Source organism: Euphorbia lathyris, chromosome 6 (genome assembly GCF_963576675.1).
Source record: "Euphorbia lathyris chromosome 6, ddEupLath1.1, whole genome shotgun sequence".
Lineage (NCBI taxonomy): Eukaryota > Viridiplantae > Streptophyta > Magnoliopsida > Malpighiales > Euphorbiaceae > Euphorbia > Euphorbia lathyris.
This window is the reverse complement of record NC_088915.1, coordinates 16,778,451-16,795,604: the sequence shown is the minus strand read 5'-3', so window position 1 is coordinate 16,795,604 and position 17,154 is coordinate 16,778,451. Positions and strand designations below refer to the sequence as shown.

General features: G+C 32.7%; 2 protein-coding genes across 2 annotated transcripts; both read right to left on the bottom strand.

The window, feature by feature from the left end:
• Positions 1-1,035: 1,035 nt before the first annotated feature.
• LOC136233602 (uncharacterized) lies at positions 1,036-2,873 on the bottom strand. Its single transcript, XM_066023333.1, has 7 exons — positions 2,867-2,873; positions 2,580-2,635; positions 2,296-2,382; positions 2,129-2,213; positions 1,942-2,051; positions 1,610-1,674; positions 1,036-1,129 (listed from the first exon to the last, which is right to left on the bottom strand). Exons 1-7 carry the CDS (start codon positions 2,871-2,873, stop codon positions 1,036-1,038), a joined length of 504 nt encoding a protein of 167 aa, XP_065879405.1.
• A 5,828-nt stretch (positions 2,874-8,701) lies between these two features.
• Positions 8,702-16,527, bottom strand: LOC136232973 (F-box protein At2g26850). The gene is made up of 5 exons (XM_066022466.1): positions 15,007-16,527; positions 13,990-14,069; positions 13,716-13,894; positions 12,205-12,279; positions 8,702-9,112 (listed from the first exon to the last, which is right to left on the bottom strand). Exons 1-5 carry the CDS (start codon positions 15,694-15,696, stop codon positions 8,925-8,927), a joined length of 1,212 nt encoding a protein of 403 aa, XP_065878538.1. The 5' UTR covers positions 15,697-16,527; the 3' UTR covers positions 8,702-8,924.
• Between the last annotated feature and the right edge of the window lie 627 nt (positions 16,528-17,154).

Here is a 17,154-nt window from a genome sequence, read left to right as displayed (position 1 = left end):
AGTTGGTGGAGTTGTAATCTCAACCATTAATTGCAAAATTAATGGATGAGATTTAATTGATAAATTTTAATATTTAATTAGTCATTTATTGATCAATTAAATCTCATCCATTCATTTTGCAATTAATGGTTGAGATGATTACAACTCCACCAACTCTAGAGGATCCCTAGGCAATATTTATGGGGATAAAATAGAAAAATTCAATTCAAGAACATATATGTGGCATTATCTATATAGACCAAAAACTGAAAAAAAGGTCTTAGAGAATCATAAGAACAAAAATAAGAAAAGAAGAAAAAAAATTCAACAGAGCACAGAGTGAATTTCAAAGGAATGCTTAGAAATATCTAAGTGCTTCCTCTTCATAGATGATCAAAGAAATTAAATTAACAAGTGACGGGGCTTTGCAAAAATGGGGTTAACAACATGCAATAATCATAAGGGGATGATAAAAAAAAATAAAGTGAAATTGAGAGTGAGAAAGCAACAAGGAAAAGAAATTATTTGTTATTCAATTCAATAATTACATGTACGAGGTAGCCATTTATTTTAGTGGGGGAAAATGTGATTTTTTAATTTTAACTAAAAATCATTGGCTTAAAACGGGAAAAGAAATTAGTTTCTGATATGAATACTTGAAGACCTAGGGAAAGTTTAGAACATTACTTTAAAGTTTAGAACTAAAGATAATTTGCAAAGCTAGCCACCAGTTTTATAATTCAGAAGAGAACTCCCTTAATAATGTTTGAAATTGGCTCAGATTACCAATTTTAAACCCCTCAATTGTACCATTTGTTGTGTTAACAATTAATATTACTCTTGATAATGGTATTTTTGTACGTTATTCCAATTTTATACGCTAATTAACGACTAAACTAGGTTCGAAAAAATAGAGAATTTTATTGCTAAAATACAGAAGGGCAAAACAAAATGTACAGAGGGATGAAAAGCACAAAAATGAAAGGCATGACATAGAGGAGATTGGGTGGATACAAATTTTAACACTATACCTTTTACTAATCACAACAGAAAGCTTCAAAACTGACCAGCTCGAATGTCCCTATCTAGACAATCTGCATTTAGGGTCCCCAGAAGCTCTCTGAAGTCTTCATTGAAGATTGAATACGCGCTGCATTTAGACAAAAAAAAATATTCAAAAAATGCAGGCAAATTATGCTCATTGCTGAGCTTACTAGTGTTTCAAGCATTGTTAGAAAGACATGACAGACATTCAACACTTTATCAAAACATCATTACGGAAAATCATGATCAGCTGCCAAGATTTCGGCGACAAGAAACAAAACAAAACCCCAATAAAATTAGGAATAATAGCAACAAAATAAATTTATTCCATGCGACAGGCAATGGTTTTTGAATCAGATTAGATCTTCGTTTCAACAATAATGACAATGGACAGAATTCATGTACTAGACTCAATTTCCCTGCTTCAACCCTTGAAAGGAGGAAAAAGAATATAAGTAATAAAAAAATTCTCATTTTGATAATGCACTAATTTATGTCTTATCTTACAAAATATAATTTTTCTTCAATGATAAGGTGTGTCAATTTAAACAAGTATTAGCACAGTCAATTAAAAATAGTATAATACCTGGCATCACCAGCTTGATGCCGTCCAAGATTAAAGAAGATTAGTGAGAATCCTGTAGCCAGTATCTGTATATGACATGGTAAGAGGAAATTAAGAAACATGGATTTAAGTAAATTTTTGACAGACAAGTTGTAAGTGATGCAGTAGATAATGCAACGCAACAATATAACGGATTTGGTCTGCTGAGCATGATAACTAGATAATGTTATGTCTCGTAATTTAAAATACAAATCAACCACAATTGTTACTCGATACATAAATGATAGTTCTTTTATAGGTTGGAGAAATTGAACAAACCAAAGACAATAGAAACAAATAACAAAGCAACTTACATATAAAGGTCCAAGGTCCCATCTATGTTCAACAGGTGCCAAAATGAACCACATAATAATAACAATCCATGCCTTTAGACTGAGAGAGAAAAGTGCCACCAAAAGGAAATCTACATTGAATTAAAAGGATTAATTGATAAGCAGATCCTAGTTTTAGAATGTCACAACATATCCGCTAAACGCTTACCATGAAGTTTCAATTTATCATGCAGGAAAAAGTAAAATCTCCTCTTCCACCTACTTGTTGACTGTGGCAGCTGAAACTTTTGAGACTCAAACAAAATTGCTTGAGAAGAAATATTCAATATCTATAACACATTTAAAACAAACAGCAGATTATTTATTCAACTATACCAGTTCATCATCATCGAATTCAAATCCATCCCGCAGATGTTTAGCTGGTGACTTTGGTTTGACAGCAACAATGAACACATCTAGAAACTAGAGAAAGTATAAGAACTTAGGCAGTGAAATGATTGAAGTTGCTAAACAAAACTAGAGAAAACTTAGGCTAACATGGACACTAATTTGTGCAGAAGGTTAGTTATTCTAATGAACAAATGAAAATGCACTAGAATACATACAAATCAAACAAATGTTGACAATGAAAGCATCCATTAAATTCAAGCATACTCAACATGAAAGGGACTTGAAGGAATTTCTACTGCTGCCTCTGATCTCACGAATATCATGCCTATAATAGGAAATGATTATGCCATTTCAATTAATACAAGCAATCAAATGGAGTGATTTTCAATTAATTGAAACATCAACAAAAATGCAGGAAAGAATTGGAGTGTCAAATCCCATTCACACATTACAATCGGACTTGTCCAATGGCACTTCCTAAAGTAGGACAAGCTTGGTAAGAAGCTCCCAAGTCATGGCTCATACTTGTCAAACCAGTTTTAGTATCTTAACCCACCTGACATGTGCTAACTTTGGATGTTCTAATTTTTTTGAGATAAGGTACCAGAATAGGTCTATAGTTTTTTGGGGAAGTATCAATTTAGGCTCCACGTACAAAATAACACCAATATAGGCTTAAGGTTTGAAAAAGGGTACCAATTTAGATCTCAATAACGGAACGAGACACGCCATTGAACTTAACGAAGGAATATCAATGACGTGTGTCTCGTTCCGTTATTGAGGCCTAAATTGGTACGATTTTTCAAACGTTAAGCCTATATTGGTGCTATTTTGTACGTGGAGCCTAAATTGATACTTCCCCAAAAGCTATAGGTCTATTTTGGTACTTATCCCAATTTTTTTTCTTTTCACGAGTTCTCGCTCTTTAATTGAGAAGAATTACCCAACATTGATTAAAATTTACAAAATAAATAGTGTTAAAAGCATCAAAGAACCCCAAATCAGTTTCAATCAACATATATAATTAATGTTATAAGGAATGCAGTTAACATATACATGAGAACTGATTAACCTAAATGATTGGGTACTTACATAAAAGAGATATCTTCAGCATTTCAAGTTATTACCTTAAAATGACAAAAATTTCAATCAGAGTAATTCAAAGTTAGAGATTAATAAAATGCAGATAAAATGAAGCCCATCAGATAAGGAACCCAAATAAACAAAGAGCACAAAACTTCAATAAATAAATAGCACAGAACTTCAATAAACAAAGAGTACAGGAATTCAGATCTAAATATAAATCAACTATTACCTAATTAGTTCAATAAACCTTAAGAGACCAATCAACTATTACCCAACGATCTGTAGACAAGATTGGATTCCTCCCCAACTCCTTCAAAGACCAAATTAGTTGGAGTTGAAGTTATTGGTGGCTACTTTGAGGTTGGAGACATGATTTCAGAGAAAGAAAACCAGTAGACAAGTCGAGCAATCACAAGGTGAACGATGATTTGGGGATGAGATTTTTGTTTAGATGGTCTTTTTCTGGGTAGGTCTCAGGTGGAAACAATTAGTCAAAGAAAGAAGGATGCAGGATCATGAAGGATGCAGAATGTTGTCAAATCATTGATGTAAGAAGATGAAACGTTCTTCACTATACAGGAATAAGCAAATCTGAAGAAGTAGTAAAAGAAATTTTAAAACACCTGAAGTACTAAGGAATCGAAGTGACAATGCTCTGTTATGCATTGAACCAAATCTAGCAAATATGTTTCACTTGAAGAAATTGAGCAATGTTGAAACCCTTGATGAGAACAGAAATATGATTTGAACATACAGCAAGGGTAAAACTAAACCATATGCTATTATTGTTTAATTTGTACAACTAGGCATATTACAATTTCTATGTAAAACATAAAAATGTGAATATATCATCAAATGCATAAAGGAAAGCTCACCATTTAGCTGCAGTCTCCAACCAAAAGCTCTTTTGAGCGGTTTTGGGGATTTGAAGAAGAATTCAACCATCTTCGAGAAAAAGAGTATGTATTAGTTTAAATAAAAACCAAAACCTAGATGGGGACGATTTTTGTCCAAATTTGGTCCTTTTGAAGAAAAGAAGAAGAGATAGGAGGTACCTTTGACGGTCCGATTCCAGGCGTTCGACGGCTTAAGGATTTCTAGGTTTCAGTTTCAATTTCTTCTGGGCTAGAGTGATTATTGTCCAAATTTGGTCCCTTTGAAGAAAAGAAGAAGAGATAGGAGGTACCTTTGACGATCCGATTGCAGGCGTTCGACGGCTTAAGGATTTCTAGGTTTCAGTTTCAATTTCTTCTGGGCTAGAGTGATTATGGAATGAGGTTTGAGTGAAAATTAAAATCAGAATGAACAGGTCAAGGGAAACCCTAACTTCTTCTCGGATTTCTGAATGATTTTTCGAGGGAAAGCCAAAATCAAATTTTGGTGTTGATTTTTGGCGGAAACCTAAAATTCTTGGAGGGAACTTTTTGCCTCAATTATTGATATACTGTGCCTAAACCAAAAGAAGATTTAATGAGTGTTTTTTTTTTGTTTTTCTTTAAATTTAAGTAGTAGTTTTTTAGAATATTGAATTAATGGCCGGAATTTTTGGTCAAAGTCAGAAAAAATGAAAAACCACTCACAAATAATAAATTATATAATGTACACTCATTATTTTTTCATTTTATACTATGGGGGCAATATCAATTTGCCATAAAAGTACCTTATTTTATGGAAAAAATCAAAATTTTCCGCAATATCTTATATTATAAGTGGCAATTTTTTAAATCAGCCACTAATTACATTACCATATGTGGCAAATAACGAATTAGCCACTAAAAAAGATCAATTGTGGCAAACTATGTGTCCGCCACAAATTGTTTGTATTTAGTGGCAAATTTATTTTCCCCACAAAATTATTGCCACTAAAAATCTCATTTGTTGTAGTGTATTGTTATTGTCGCTTTTGGGGGTGAAAGGGGCGAAAAATATAAGTATCTGTTTTTTTTCTGCGTTTTTTCATGAATTCACTTCGCAATCGATGGTTTCGCTAAGCTTTGCGAAGAGAACGAGCCTGGAAAGTGACGATCTACTTCGTTAATCGATGATTTCGTGAAGACATGCGAAGAGAAAGAGTCTGAAACGTATGGATCTACCTCGCGAATCGATTAGTTCGCGAAGTCTGCGAATAGATCCTCACGTTTCAGACCTCGCAGACTTCGCGAAAGCATCGATATGCGACGTAGATAGTCACGTTTCTGACCTCGCAGACTTCGCGAAAGCATCGATATGCGAAGTAAAATCACCTCTTCCCCTGCACATTTACATTCGCATGCTTCGCTAATCTTCATTTCGCGAAGCCAAAATCGTCTTTTTCCCTGTCTAACACGATTAATTTTTTCTGTAGATGGTTGAATACGTAACATCCCTTTCTGGAAGGCGGCGTACTAGGCTGCAGGGGAGATGATTTTCCTTCCTGTATAGGGATGAACTTCCCCAACATTGACACATTCACTCCTAAAGTGGTTGGTTAGGAGAGGTTGTGTCAATCTTGGGGTGCACCATGGGACACGTCCATCCCATGGTGCCAATCTTCAAAGTGAACCTAACTTAATCCGGTACCAATTTTAAATCGGATGAGTAATCTTGGTGTGCACCGTGGGACACGTCCAGACCTTTTGGGATGGATGTGTCTCATGGTGCACACCAAGATTACTCATTCGTTTCAAGATTGGTACCGGATTAGTTAGGTTCACTTTGAAATGATTAGTTAGTAGAGTTCATTGTGGCAATCTTGTTGTAAATTTTGATAATGTTATGATTTGAATGTTGTTATTGTGGCAATCTTGTTGTAAATTTTGATAATGTTATGATTTTAATGTTCGAATCCGTTGTTGTTTGCCATTTTTTGTTATATACCACTTCGCGAATTAGCTTCAAATCATATCCAGCATTCGTATATGCGAACTAAATTCATCAAGTAAAACAAACTTCAGCTTCGCAGGCTTCGCATATGCGAACTAAATTCATTAAGTAAATCCAAACATTAGCTTCGCATGCTTCGCATATGGTCGAATATGCGAAGTCAGATGGGATGGGGCGAGCCGCGCGTAAATATTGAGGGTATTATAGGAAAGTCACACAAAATCAGTCTAGATATATAGTAGGTTGAGTAAATGGGTTAAATATGTAAATGGACCTCCCATTTGACCCAGTTTTGTAATTTTCCCAATAAGAAAAGGATATTGTAGATAAAATGTATTACAAAAAGAAATAAAAGTTACAAAGTACTTTTCAACCTTATAACAAGAATATAAAACGAGTAAGGAATAGTTGAAGCCTACACGAAACAGTTTTCGTAAGACAAAATTTGTCCCTATAGATGATCGTTTCACAGGATACAATAACACGCTAATCAAGCTCCACCGAATGCAAAATGTTAGCACTACAAAACTACGAACAAGAAGAGGCTTGCTTTTTTTTTATCTCGGTAGTTTCAAACTTAACAAGAAGAATTAAAATAAGTTGCCGGAGGAGTGAAATTAATTCTAGCAGAGAAGAATTCAATCTCGAAATTAATTCACTTAATGATAATTTAAGCTGCTTGTAACCACCATATTGATTTTCTTTACTGTGGACGGGGACAGTAATGATCCTTCCACTTAGATGATGACACCACATTTCACAATTTCAAAGGATTTTCACCGTTGAAAAAACGTAAAAAATAAAGGCTAAAGGAGACAAGCTCGAGATGGCCTATTCAGTCATTTGTTGAAATAAAGATTTTTTTACTTATTTCATTGTTGTAGTATTCGTGAATGGTTTTTTCTTAACACATGTGATGCAGAGAGAACACTCCATTAGTATATTGTTTCTTGTCTTTAGGTGAATGTAAAATGTAACACTCTGCTCCAATACCATTTAGATATTGTCTACTTTGTCTCAAATCCAACACCTTGGACCTCACGGCTTTAAAACGCGTCTACATGTATTGGATTCCCATCTTACTAATAAGTCTCAATCACTCCCTCTCCACTTCCGATGTGTGGTTCGGGGACGGGGTAGAAGGCCTAAGCAAGGAGCGGCCCTAAGGGATGGCGAAGGGGGCAGGAATGAACTGAATCTCACATCGGAAATGGAGAGGGAGTGATTGGGGCTTATTAGTAAGATGGGAATCCAACACATGTAGACGCGTTTTAAAGCCGTGAGGCCCAATGTGTTGGATTTGGGCCAAAGCGGACAATATGTACATGGTATTAGATCAAGGTGTTACAATTGGTATCAGAGCCGACTCTCCACGTACGATGTGTGGTTCGGGGACGAACCAGACGGAAGTTGGTGGGCCTGTAACGACCCAGTCCGGAGTGGGTGGCGCCGGGGTAGAAGACCTGAGCAAGGAGCGACCCTAAGGGATGGTGATGGGGGGGCAGGAATGAATTGAATCCCACATCGGAAATGGAGAGGGAGTGATTGGGCTTATTAGTAAGGTGTGAATCGAATACATGCAGACGCGTTTTAAAGTCATGAGGTCCAATGTATTGGAATTGCGCCAAAGCGGGCAATATCTACATGGTATTGGACCAGAGTGTTACATAAAATCTAACTGTCATGTCATTGTTGATTGACATTGGTTGTTGTTGTTTTTCTGTAGTTGGAATCAGAATTCAATTTCTTCTTTTATTATCATTTGCAAATTATCTTTGATTTCTTCTAAGAATTGTTTTGATTGTGCAGTTCATTAGTATCATAATTCTGATATTGAAGAAGTTGGTGGATTCATTTTTACAATTTCTTTGTTCTTCCTATATTTTTATTTGCGAGCTTTTTTAACTGGATTTTATTTGAAATTGTGTTTAATTTTTTTATTCGAAATCGAAACAGGTTGAAAAATGTAGAATATTATCAAAATACAGAGATCAAAGTTGGAATGAAGTGAGCAACTTTCTAATATTGCTTCTTTACAATTTATCAAGAGTTGTATTATATATTATGCAAGAAATACGAGATGAATTTCCTTCTTAAACATTTATAATATTTAAGATATTATTGACACATTTCGTATTTAGAAATACGAGATGAATTTCCTTCTTAGTATTTAGAAATACGTACGTTGTTTTGTAATATTTAGATGAAATACCCTTATTTAAAATTACCATTCAAAATAAACAAAAAATTACACCGACAAAATCTATGAGTTGTAACTCAGTTTACAACATAAATTTCATTTGTGAGAAGACATTTCAGATTCGATTTCTAAACCAAAAAAAATGAATTAAATTGTGACAAGAATTGAATGTTCTAATAAATATATATATATATATATATATATATATATATATATATATATATATATATATATATATAGTAATTAACTATTGAACATCATATCATATCATATGCAAGAAATGAAATGTTTTACATAAAATCATCCTGATTCTATAAATATACTAAAACTACCAAACTAAACAAGATGATAATTAATTAATCCTCTGGATGGATGGATGTAGCTGAATCACATAGCCCTATTTTTACAACTTGATTTTTATATAAAACAAAAAGTGTAAAGTGACAATAGAGGAATTAAATTAAAATTATTCCAAAAATTGAGTAGGCCAAAGTTGCTTCCACCTGGAAATATGATCATTCATGTAAAGTTTTCTAATTCCTCCATAAAATCCATCTGCTTCATTCCCTTCTTCTCTATGATTTTTCCTATTTATCATTGTACATCTCCACCTTGATCCTCTACTGTATTGATGGAACTCCAACACTACGATCTCTGTCAAAATGTCACGTCATCAAAATATTATTCGAGAAATCGGGTAGTCTAATTCATTAAAAGATTATTCGAGAAATCGGGTAGTCTAATTCAAATGGAGGACTTCCTACATTAAAATTAAAATTGATGTGTTATACATATCATAATACATAATTAATAGTGATGTTTGGTAAAGAGAGATTTGAAAGAGCTTATTAGGTCCAGAAAGCTCATTTTATGAGCTTTTTCAATTAGCTTATTGCTTCATATCTTTTTATTGACATTTTTACCCCTAATTAATAATGTTTAATTCCAAACAAATATTTTACCATATCCTTATTTGTTATTTTACACAAACAGCTATTAACAATCGGTTAAATTTTACCAAACAAGTTCACACAATCCACTAATCAAATCAACTAATTAAAAATGGTAATCAACTAACAACTAATGGCGAAACAGGAGAATTGAGGAAATTAGACTTTTGGTTTGAGAAATTTAAAAGTTATAAAAATTTTATATATTAAAAATGGAGTTGTCCATAGAAGGGAAAGGGATGGTTTATTTTGGTGATGTAACATGACATTTGAGTAGTGGGTTATCAAGTGGTGCTGTTTTATTTGTAAAATTAAATGGTTATATTGATAAGGAAAGGAGATGATATCATGACTTATAATTTCTTATTTATTAAAATAATTTCAATCTATGTTTAGTAAAATTATATTTATTTATTTATTTTTAGTAAAATTCAGGTTCTATTGGTAGAAAAGGAAAAGAAAAACGAATAACAACAAACTACCCAGGAATTAGCCTAGGGAAGCTAACCCCAATCCTATCTTCTAAGAGAAGATGAGAGATGAAACTAGGGGAAACAGGAAGGGTAGTAACGCCTAACGTCCCTTCATGGCCCGCCGTCGCCAAGCGATCAGCAACACGATTCTGCTCTATTAATGTGTCCTTTTTATATTTTTCTAATTTTGCCATTGTCTTTTCATTTACTTAAAATAATAAAATTGTGTCTTGAGATTTGGAAAAAGGGTTTAATCCATTGTTTTGGATTATTTAATAATTAAATTTAGCTTTAAAAGATCAAGATCTTGAACTTGTTTAAAAAGTCCATTGGTGCCCTAATCTTATAGAATGTATTATTAACCCTTTAAACTTGTTTAAAATTATTACTTTTTATTGTTTAAAGTTATCTATTGACCCTTTGAATTTGCTCACAACACATAATTCTGCTCGTTTTTTTAATTTACTTAAAGTTATATACATTTCAATTTGTCAAAATCCAATCTAAAAAGTTAATCGTGCCATTTTAATGTGCTATATTTTTATTATTCATAATTGTTTCTATATATATATATATATATATATATATAAGTGGACTAAGTTGGACTTGAGAATCGGTTCTCTTAGTCCAATAGCCTAAACTCAATGTAAATATAGCATAAACTGAGCTCGATTTGGACAAAATAACTACTTTGAAACCCGAATAAACCCAACTCAACCAATCCATAAACATATATAGGACATGTTTATTTCAACTGTTGCTGTTTGTTGTTGCTGTTACAGATCTGTTTTGAATTTTTAACAAACACTTTTTTCTCATGTTTAGACTTAAAAGGCAAAAAACAGTGCAGAAAATGGAAACAAACTAGCACATAGACTTATCTACTCAAGTGTACCTTAAATTAAAACCTAATTAATAAATAGGCTTAATACATCTCCAACTCCTTAAGTTGTCCAAAAACTGCATTTGACCTCTAAACTTCAAAATGTTACAACTAACTTCCTTAACTTGTTCATTTCAAACAAATAACCTATCAAATGCCACGTGGCATCGCGTGATAATAGGAGGTTATTTGTAACATTTTGAAATTCTAATCATGCGCTGTTACATGACATTTGAGGGGTTATTTTTCCAAATAAACAAGTTAAGAAAATTAAATGTAAAATTTTGAAATTCATGGGCCGTTGCAGTTTTTGGATAACTTCAAGATTAAGGATGTATTATGAGAAGTTATAAAAGAACTATTATTAGAAAGTGAGAATGAACTTAAGAGGAATGCAATAATAAGAAGGGAATGTAGGAGAGCCCACAAATGAAGAAAAAGAAAGCAACTTAGCAAACAAAAAAGGGACATAAAGTAGTTGGGGTATAAAATGAAAATGTTGTATGTAGTGATTAGACAAAGCTTATCAGGATGTTGGTGGAAGTTATGACATCTTTAGGGACCATTCATAACTTATTATTATTATTTATTAGTGCTAGTGGTCCACTTAACACTAACTTATATTCACTTTACCCTATAAACCATATTTTCTCTTCAATAATATCCCTTTCTATCTCACTCAACTTTCCCAATACCTCATCCACATTTTTGTGGACCATTCTCATTAATTTATTTGGAGTTTATTCATCCATCCAATTTTGATAGCCAATATTTTTATTTCAATGTCCAATTATATAGACATTTTCTACTTTTAGTTCAATTTTTACTATTTATTAAAGAATATATTATATAGAAGTTTAGAATAAGTTTTAAAAATTTCTAAAACATTTGTTACTTTTCTACTTCACTCAAAACTTCAACTGTCCTGAAATTTCAAAAGTTCTAAAGAAACCCTCTATTATTGTCTAATTCAATAACCCATTATTTCTCAGTAGAATTTGTTGGATGTAGAAAATAGAAGATTGCGTTGTCATGTGTCAAAAAGAAAATTTCAAATAGACTGATAATAAGGAACTTTTGAAAGTTCACATGACAGTTGAAGTTGGAGTTGAAGTTCACATTAAGTGATATGACAATCACGTATAACACGACACTCATATGGCAACCACATCTAATAATGTTAAGTGATAGCTAAAAAAATATTTTCAGTCTGGCAAGTGATAATTTCAAAGCATTTGAATTAAGTAAATAAAAAACATATATAATAAGTCGAGATTTAATAGTAAATGATCAAATACTACATGATCATTAAAATGTATGTGATCAAAACTGGACTGTCATGTTATATGCCGCTGTCATATCATTATTCCGATGATTTTTTTTGTGTCATAATTTAAGTGATTAGGAGTGCAATTAAAGGAAAGGAAAAGAAGAACTAACCACTTTTATGACAAAGGCAATAATTTTCATTCCCATCACATGACTCCAAGTGACCTACAACACCATACCACCATCCTGCAAATCCATATTTACTTATTTTAATCAATATATATAGACATGTTCAGTAGCAAAAGTCAAAAGTAATATTAGCTTAATTATGCAATTTGGTCCTCTCTCATTCTTGCTGACACACACCAAACAAAATTTGAAAACAGAATTTAGACTTCACCTATTTTAAAATCATTACTTTGTCTCCATCTCTTTTTTTATTTTATTTTTATGGTCACATAATGCTATGATTAATGTTGAATATGAGAAAAGGATTAAATTGAAGTTAAACAACTCTTCTTGTATCCATTTTCATAAAATTAGTGATAAAGAAAGTGAATATTAGAGATTCAGATTCAGATACGGAGATTCGACTTAAATAGTCATTAATCGGGATAGATATTCAGTTCGTCCTTCTAGAAGTGTGATCCTTTTAGATTAAACCCAGATATCTTAGTTCTATTCTAATTAGGAATCTTTAACATATGTAATTATCTTCTAAATAGACACAATCTTGCCTTTTTTAAGAATTTTTTCCTAAACAGTCGGTTTGTTAGGGCACTATACTCTTATTGGCCTAGTCTGGAGTTGGTGGTGTCGGGATAGAAAGTCTAAGCGAGAAAGGGCCCTAAGAAATGATAATGGGGCTGTCATGAAACCGTTTTTAGCTAAAAGCTCAACCTGATAGTTAAAGGTCCACTTCATGTTAATAGCTAACATACCCCCACACGCGAAAGCACATTTGGGCTTGAAGCATGACAACACAGGTCCATATTACCATGTCCTGTAATAACTCAACAAATGGGACTGCCAGGAATCGCACCCAGGACCACTTGGTCACACTGGCTCTGATACCATCTCATGAAACCGTTTTTAGCTAAAAACTCAAGCTGATAGTTAAAGGTCCACTTCATATTAATAGCTGACAGGGGCATGAATGAACTGAATCTCATATTGGAAATGGAGAGAGAGTAATTGGAGCATCTTAGTAAGGTGAGAATAGATGTCTGTCCGTGCGGCCCAACAACCAATGTGGACAATATTTATGTAGTATTGGACCATGTAGAGTCCTACTTTCTCAAAAGGTAGGAATCTGTAAACAAAGGTCAACGTCACTTTAAAAACTATGTAAATGACTGCCTCACACATATAAGGAGGCATATAGCTATCCAATTAAACAATGCATGATGTTTAACAGAATCCGGTCAATCCCTATCTTACAAAAACCTTCGAGAAGTGTTGAACCGGATTCTTCAGTGATATTTTTCACATATGTTATCAATTAGTAACCTCGAGTTCGACTAATAGTTTATGCAATATATTATGTAGAAATGATGGAAATTCGTATCTCGAGAAATGTATTTAGACCAAACACTAACTAATAGTGAAACCACATAAAAAAAAAGTATCAAACAATCTCGAACCGATTAATCAGAAAAGAATAAAGGTAGTAAAGAACAAACCATATGGGAATTCTTTGTTTCTTCTCCATTGAATTTCAATATGATCACCAGGTCTTAAATCATTCAAGCAATCAGAGATATGGAGATCATGAGGAGATGTATCAACTGGTGGAGCTCTAAGCCTATCCCATGGAATTCCATTTTCTATAGCAATTGCTCTTCTTCCATGTGGAGGATACCTAAAATTGCACAAACAACATTCAATAAAAGACATCAAAATTCGGAATATATACTTGAGAAGTATTCTAGAAACTCTCGTAATGTATTTATTTACCTGGCTTGAAATGTATCCGTTTTAGGCTCATAGCTAAGTTCGGCATCATAACATGACAACATAAACCCAACATGACCATTCTGCGATACAAAATAATTAAGCATATCAAATATTATTTATCATTTATATTGCACAGAGATAAAACCGATATAAAAACATAAATAAATCTTCCAAAATTATATTTAAAAAAAATATAGGAAATAAAAATGCTGAAAAACATGTAAATTATAAAAGTATAAAGATATATTTATAAATTTTAAAATTATTAATAGGAAAGGAAAAAAATCGTTCTAAAAACTCGAAAAAGATAATCTAATAAAAAAATATGAATTTAAATTGCCGAAATTTTTAAATTGCACGATTTTTTTTTTGTTTTCTTATTAAAGAAACATGATACCAAATATAAAATTTAAGTTTCCGAAGGATTTGGAAACGGATGGAACATAGTATATAATGAAATGAAAGCAATTAAATTAAGAAAATAAAAAAGTACATTCTAGAACGTCAAAGAGATAGTAGTTCTAATGTGTATGATTCACGCATAGTGGATTGATTAGCTGATTCGATAATATGTCGTCTCTTCTAAAAATACAATTATGAAAAAACAAAATTTCAAAATGTAGGAAACAAATTTTCAATTTTCTTAAATTGCAGAAACGTACTAAAAATATAAAAGTTCCTTGTCCGAGACTTTCAGACCCTCAGAATAAATCAAGAAAACAGAAAGTTCATTCTAAAACCTCAAAAGAGATAGTAGTTTTAATGTGTGTAATTCACACGTAATGAACCGATTAGCTCATTTGATACTATGTCGTCTCTTTTTAAAAACACGATTACCAAAAAAAACAAATTTCCAAACTTTTTAAATTACAGAAACATAGAAACATGATACGAATATAAAATTTCGGTTTCCGAGAGTTTAGACACTCGGAAACGGATGGAACATAGTATATAGTGAAACGAAAGCAATTAAAATTAAATTAGGATTAGGATTAAGATTAAGATTAGGACCGTTACCTCGCGGTTATAGACCTGAGCAGGGAACCAAAACTTGCCAGTTTCAAGAGCAAGAAACCAAGACATAATAGAATCAACAAGCAAACAACTCTTCTGTTTGACAACATTAATGTTGTCATTACCATGATCATCTTTTGATTTCATCCAAGGAAGAGGCCAAACAATAGACAAAAGCTTCATTAAACCATTTGGTCTACCTTGTTTATTATAAACCCCCAAATGTTTACTTGAAAGCTTATGAAATTGCCACTCTCTATAAGCAGCTGGACCTATAATTTTCCCCCATTTCTGCTTCATATGCCTCTCCCATAAATGATCACTCATACACCTTTCTCTCAAAGAAGAACACACAACCCCCATATTACATAGCCCTTCTGGAGGTAACTTTTCAAGTATGCATTCCAAAGCCAATTCTGGTAAATCCAAAATTGACATCTTCCCTTCTTCAAAATCATTTACTGGGTTTTCTAATTTTGCCTCACAAGAAGATAAAGCTACCTTCTTTAAGGACATTTTTGAAGTGAGATTCAAAAGGGTATTTCTAATTGACCCAAAATTGAAATTAGGGTAAGGGCAAAACCAGAATGGTACTAATAATCTAACCTCACTTGCCCATGGAGGAAGTGGGTTGAGAGATAAGGACTTTAAAAAGATGAAGGAGAAACAAGTAATGAAGAAGTAAAGAAGCATTTTTCTTTTTCTTTTTAATAAAAAATAAACTAGTTTAAAGAAATGGGTATTTCTATTTATGGGTCAACTTCAAGTTTGGCATAAATGGAAGAAAGATGAAAGAAAAGGAACCAATTATGGAAATAAAGCTAAGAAGAAAGAAGAAGAGGAATACCCAATTGTTCTTTCTAACTTGTTCAACAACAAAACCCACCTTATAAACAAGAACAAAACTACACTTCAACTTAAAAAAAGGTGGGATCTTTCTTCAAAATTTATTAAATAAATTCCCTTTCATGAAATGGGTTCTTATCTGCTTTAAGAGAAAGCCCACCAAACCCTAAATATTGGGCCTCCTCGCCTTTTCGTGACCCGAACAACAGCAAACAGTAATAGCTGAAACACAGAAAATATCCAAACTTGTGGTACACAGACAAGTATAAACAGCTGTCCTAAAAGGAGAGGAGGAAAGGGAACAAAATTGGGGGAGAAGTTTGAATTGGATGAACCCAGATGATGAAATAGGCCAATAGGAAGATGGTGGAGAGTGGGGTATTTTCAGATCTTGATATGGGTCTCTGACACCTGGAAAATACCCACAAAAAATAAATAAAAATTAATGGGGGAAAACAAGTCTAGATTCAGAGACCCAAATCTCTTAAAAAAACACAAAAAGATCACAACTTTTTGGGTAAATTAAAAATAAAAATCAAATCTTTGAAGAGGGAAGAAAACAAACACAGATCTTGAGGTTAGTTAGGGATTAGAAGCACAATTAGGTGTGCCCCCAACCAAAACTCAAGATCTGTGCTACAATAAATGACAAAACACAGCTAACTGAAAAAATATGGAGAAATGAAAATGTTCAAAATAAAGACAAAGTTAGGAGGCTAAGATAAGAAGATAGAATAGAGAGAGAAAAAAAAAAGACAAAAAAAAAAAAGAAATAATTTCAATGTATGGTTAATAATGGTTAATAATGGTTAAAGTGAAAAAAACTAACAAGTGTATGGTGTTTTTTCATAAATAAAATAAGATCATGGATTAAATAACTTCCAATAGTAATTAGATATGAAATTTGTGGATATTAAGAGTAGTAATTCGTAATTAGATATGAAATTGGTGGCTATTAAGACTAGTAATTTCTATTGATGTAGCCACAAAACATTCTGCACTTTGCCCCAATAGATCCTTATCAAGAGAGATTTTAATATCAAATGACATGATATGATATGTCGGACCAATAATTTAAGGGATAAGGTATTAAAATAGGATTATAGTTTTTGCGGAAGTATCAATTTAGGTTCCACGTACAAAACAACATTAATATACGTTTAACCTCGATAACGGAACCTGACACGTTATTCATATTATTCCGTTAAGTTCTGTCAATTATACGTGGAGAGAGAAATCAAAATTTAACGGAGTAATATGAATGACGTGTTACGTTCTGTTATCGATGCCTAAATTGGTATAATT

Excerpts from the sequence above, each read along its gene's own strand:
- LOC136233602 (XM_066023333.1), bottom strand. Across the intron at positions 2,383-2,579 it reads TTCCTTCAAGTCCCTTTCAT|TTTCTAGATGTGTTCATTGT; the intron begins GTTGAGTATGCT and ends TACTTTCTCTAG. Across the intron at positions 2,214-2,295 it reads AATTCGATGATGATGAACTG|TCTCAAAAGTTTCAGCTGCC; the intron begins GTATAGTTGAAT and ends ATTTTGTTTGAG.
- LOC136232973 (XM_066022466.1), bottom strand. The coding sequence starts at position 15,696 with ATGCTTCTTTACTTCTTCATTACTTGTTTCTCCTTCATCTTTTTAAAG. Across the intron at positions 14,070-15,006 it reads CTCAGGTCTATAACCGCGAG|AATGGTCATGTTGGGTTTAT; the intron begins GTAACGGTCCTA and ends TTTGTATCGCAG. Across the intron at positions 13,895-13,989 it reads ACGGATACATTTCAAGCCAG|GTATCCTCCACATGGAAGAA; the intron begins GTAAATAAATAC and ends GTGCAATTTTAG.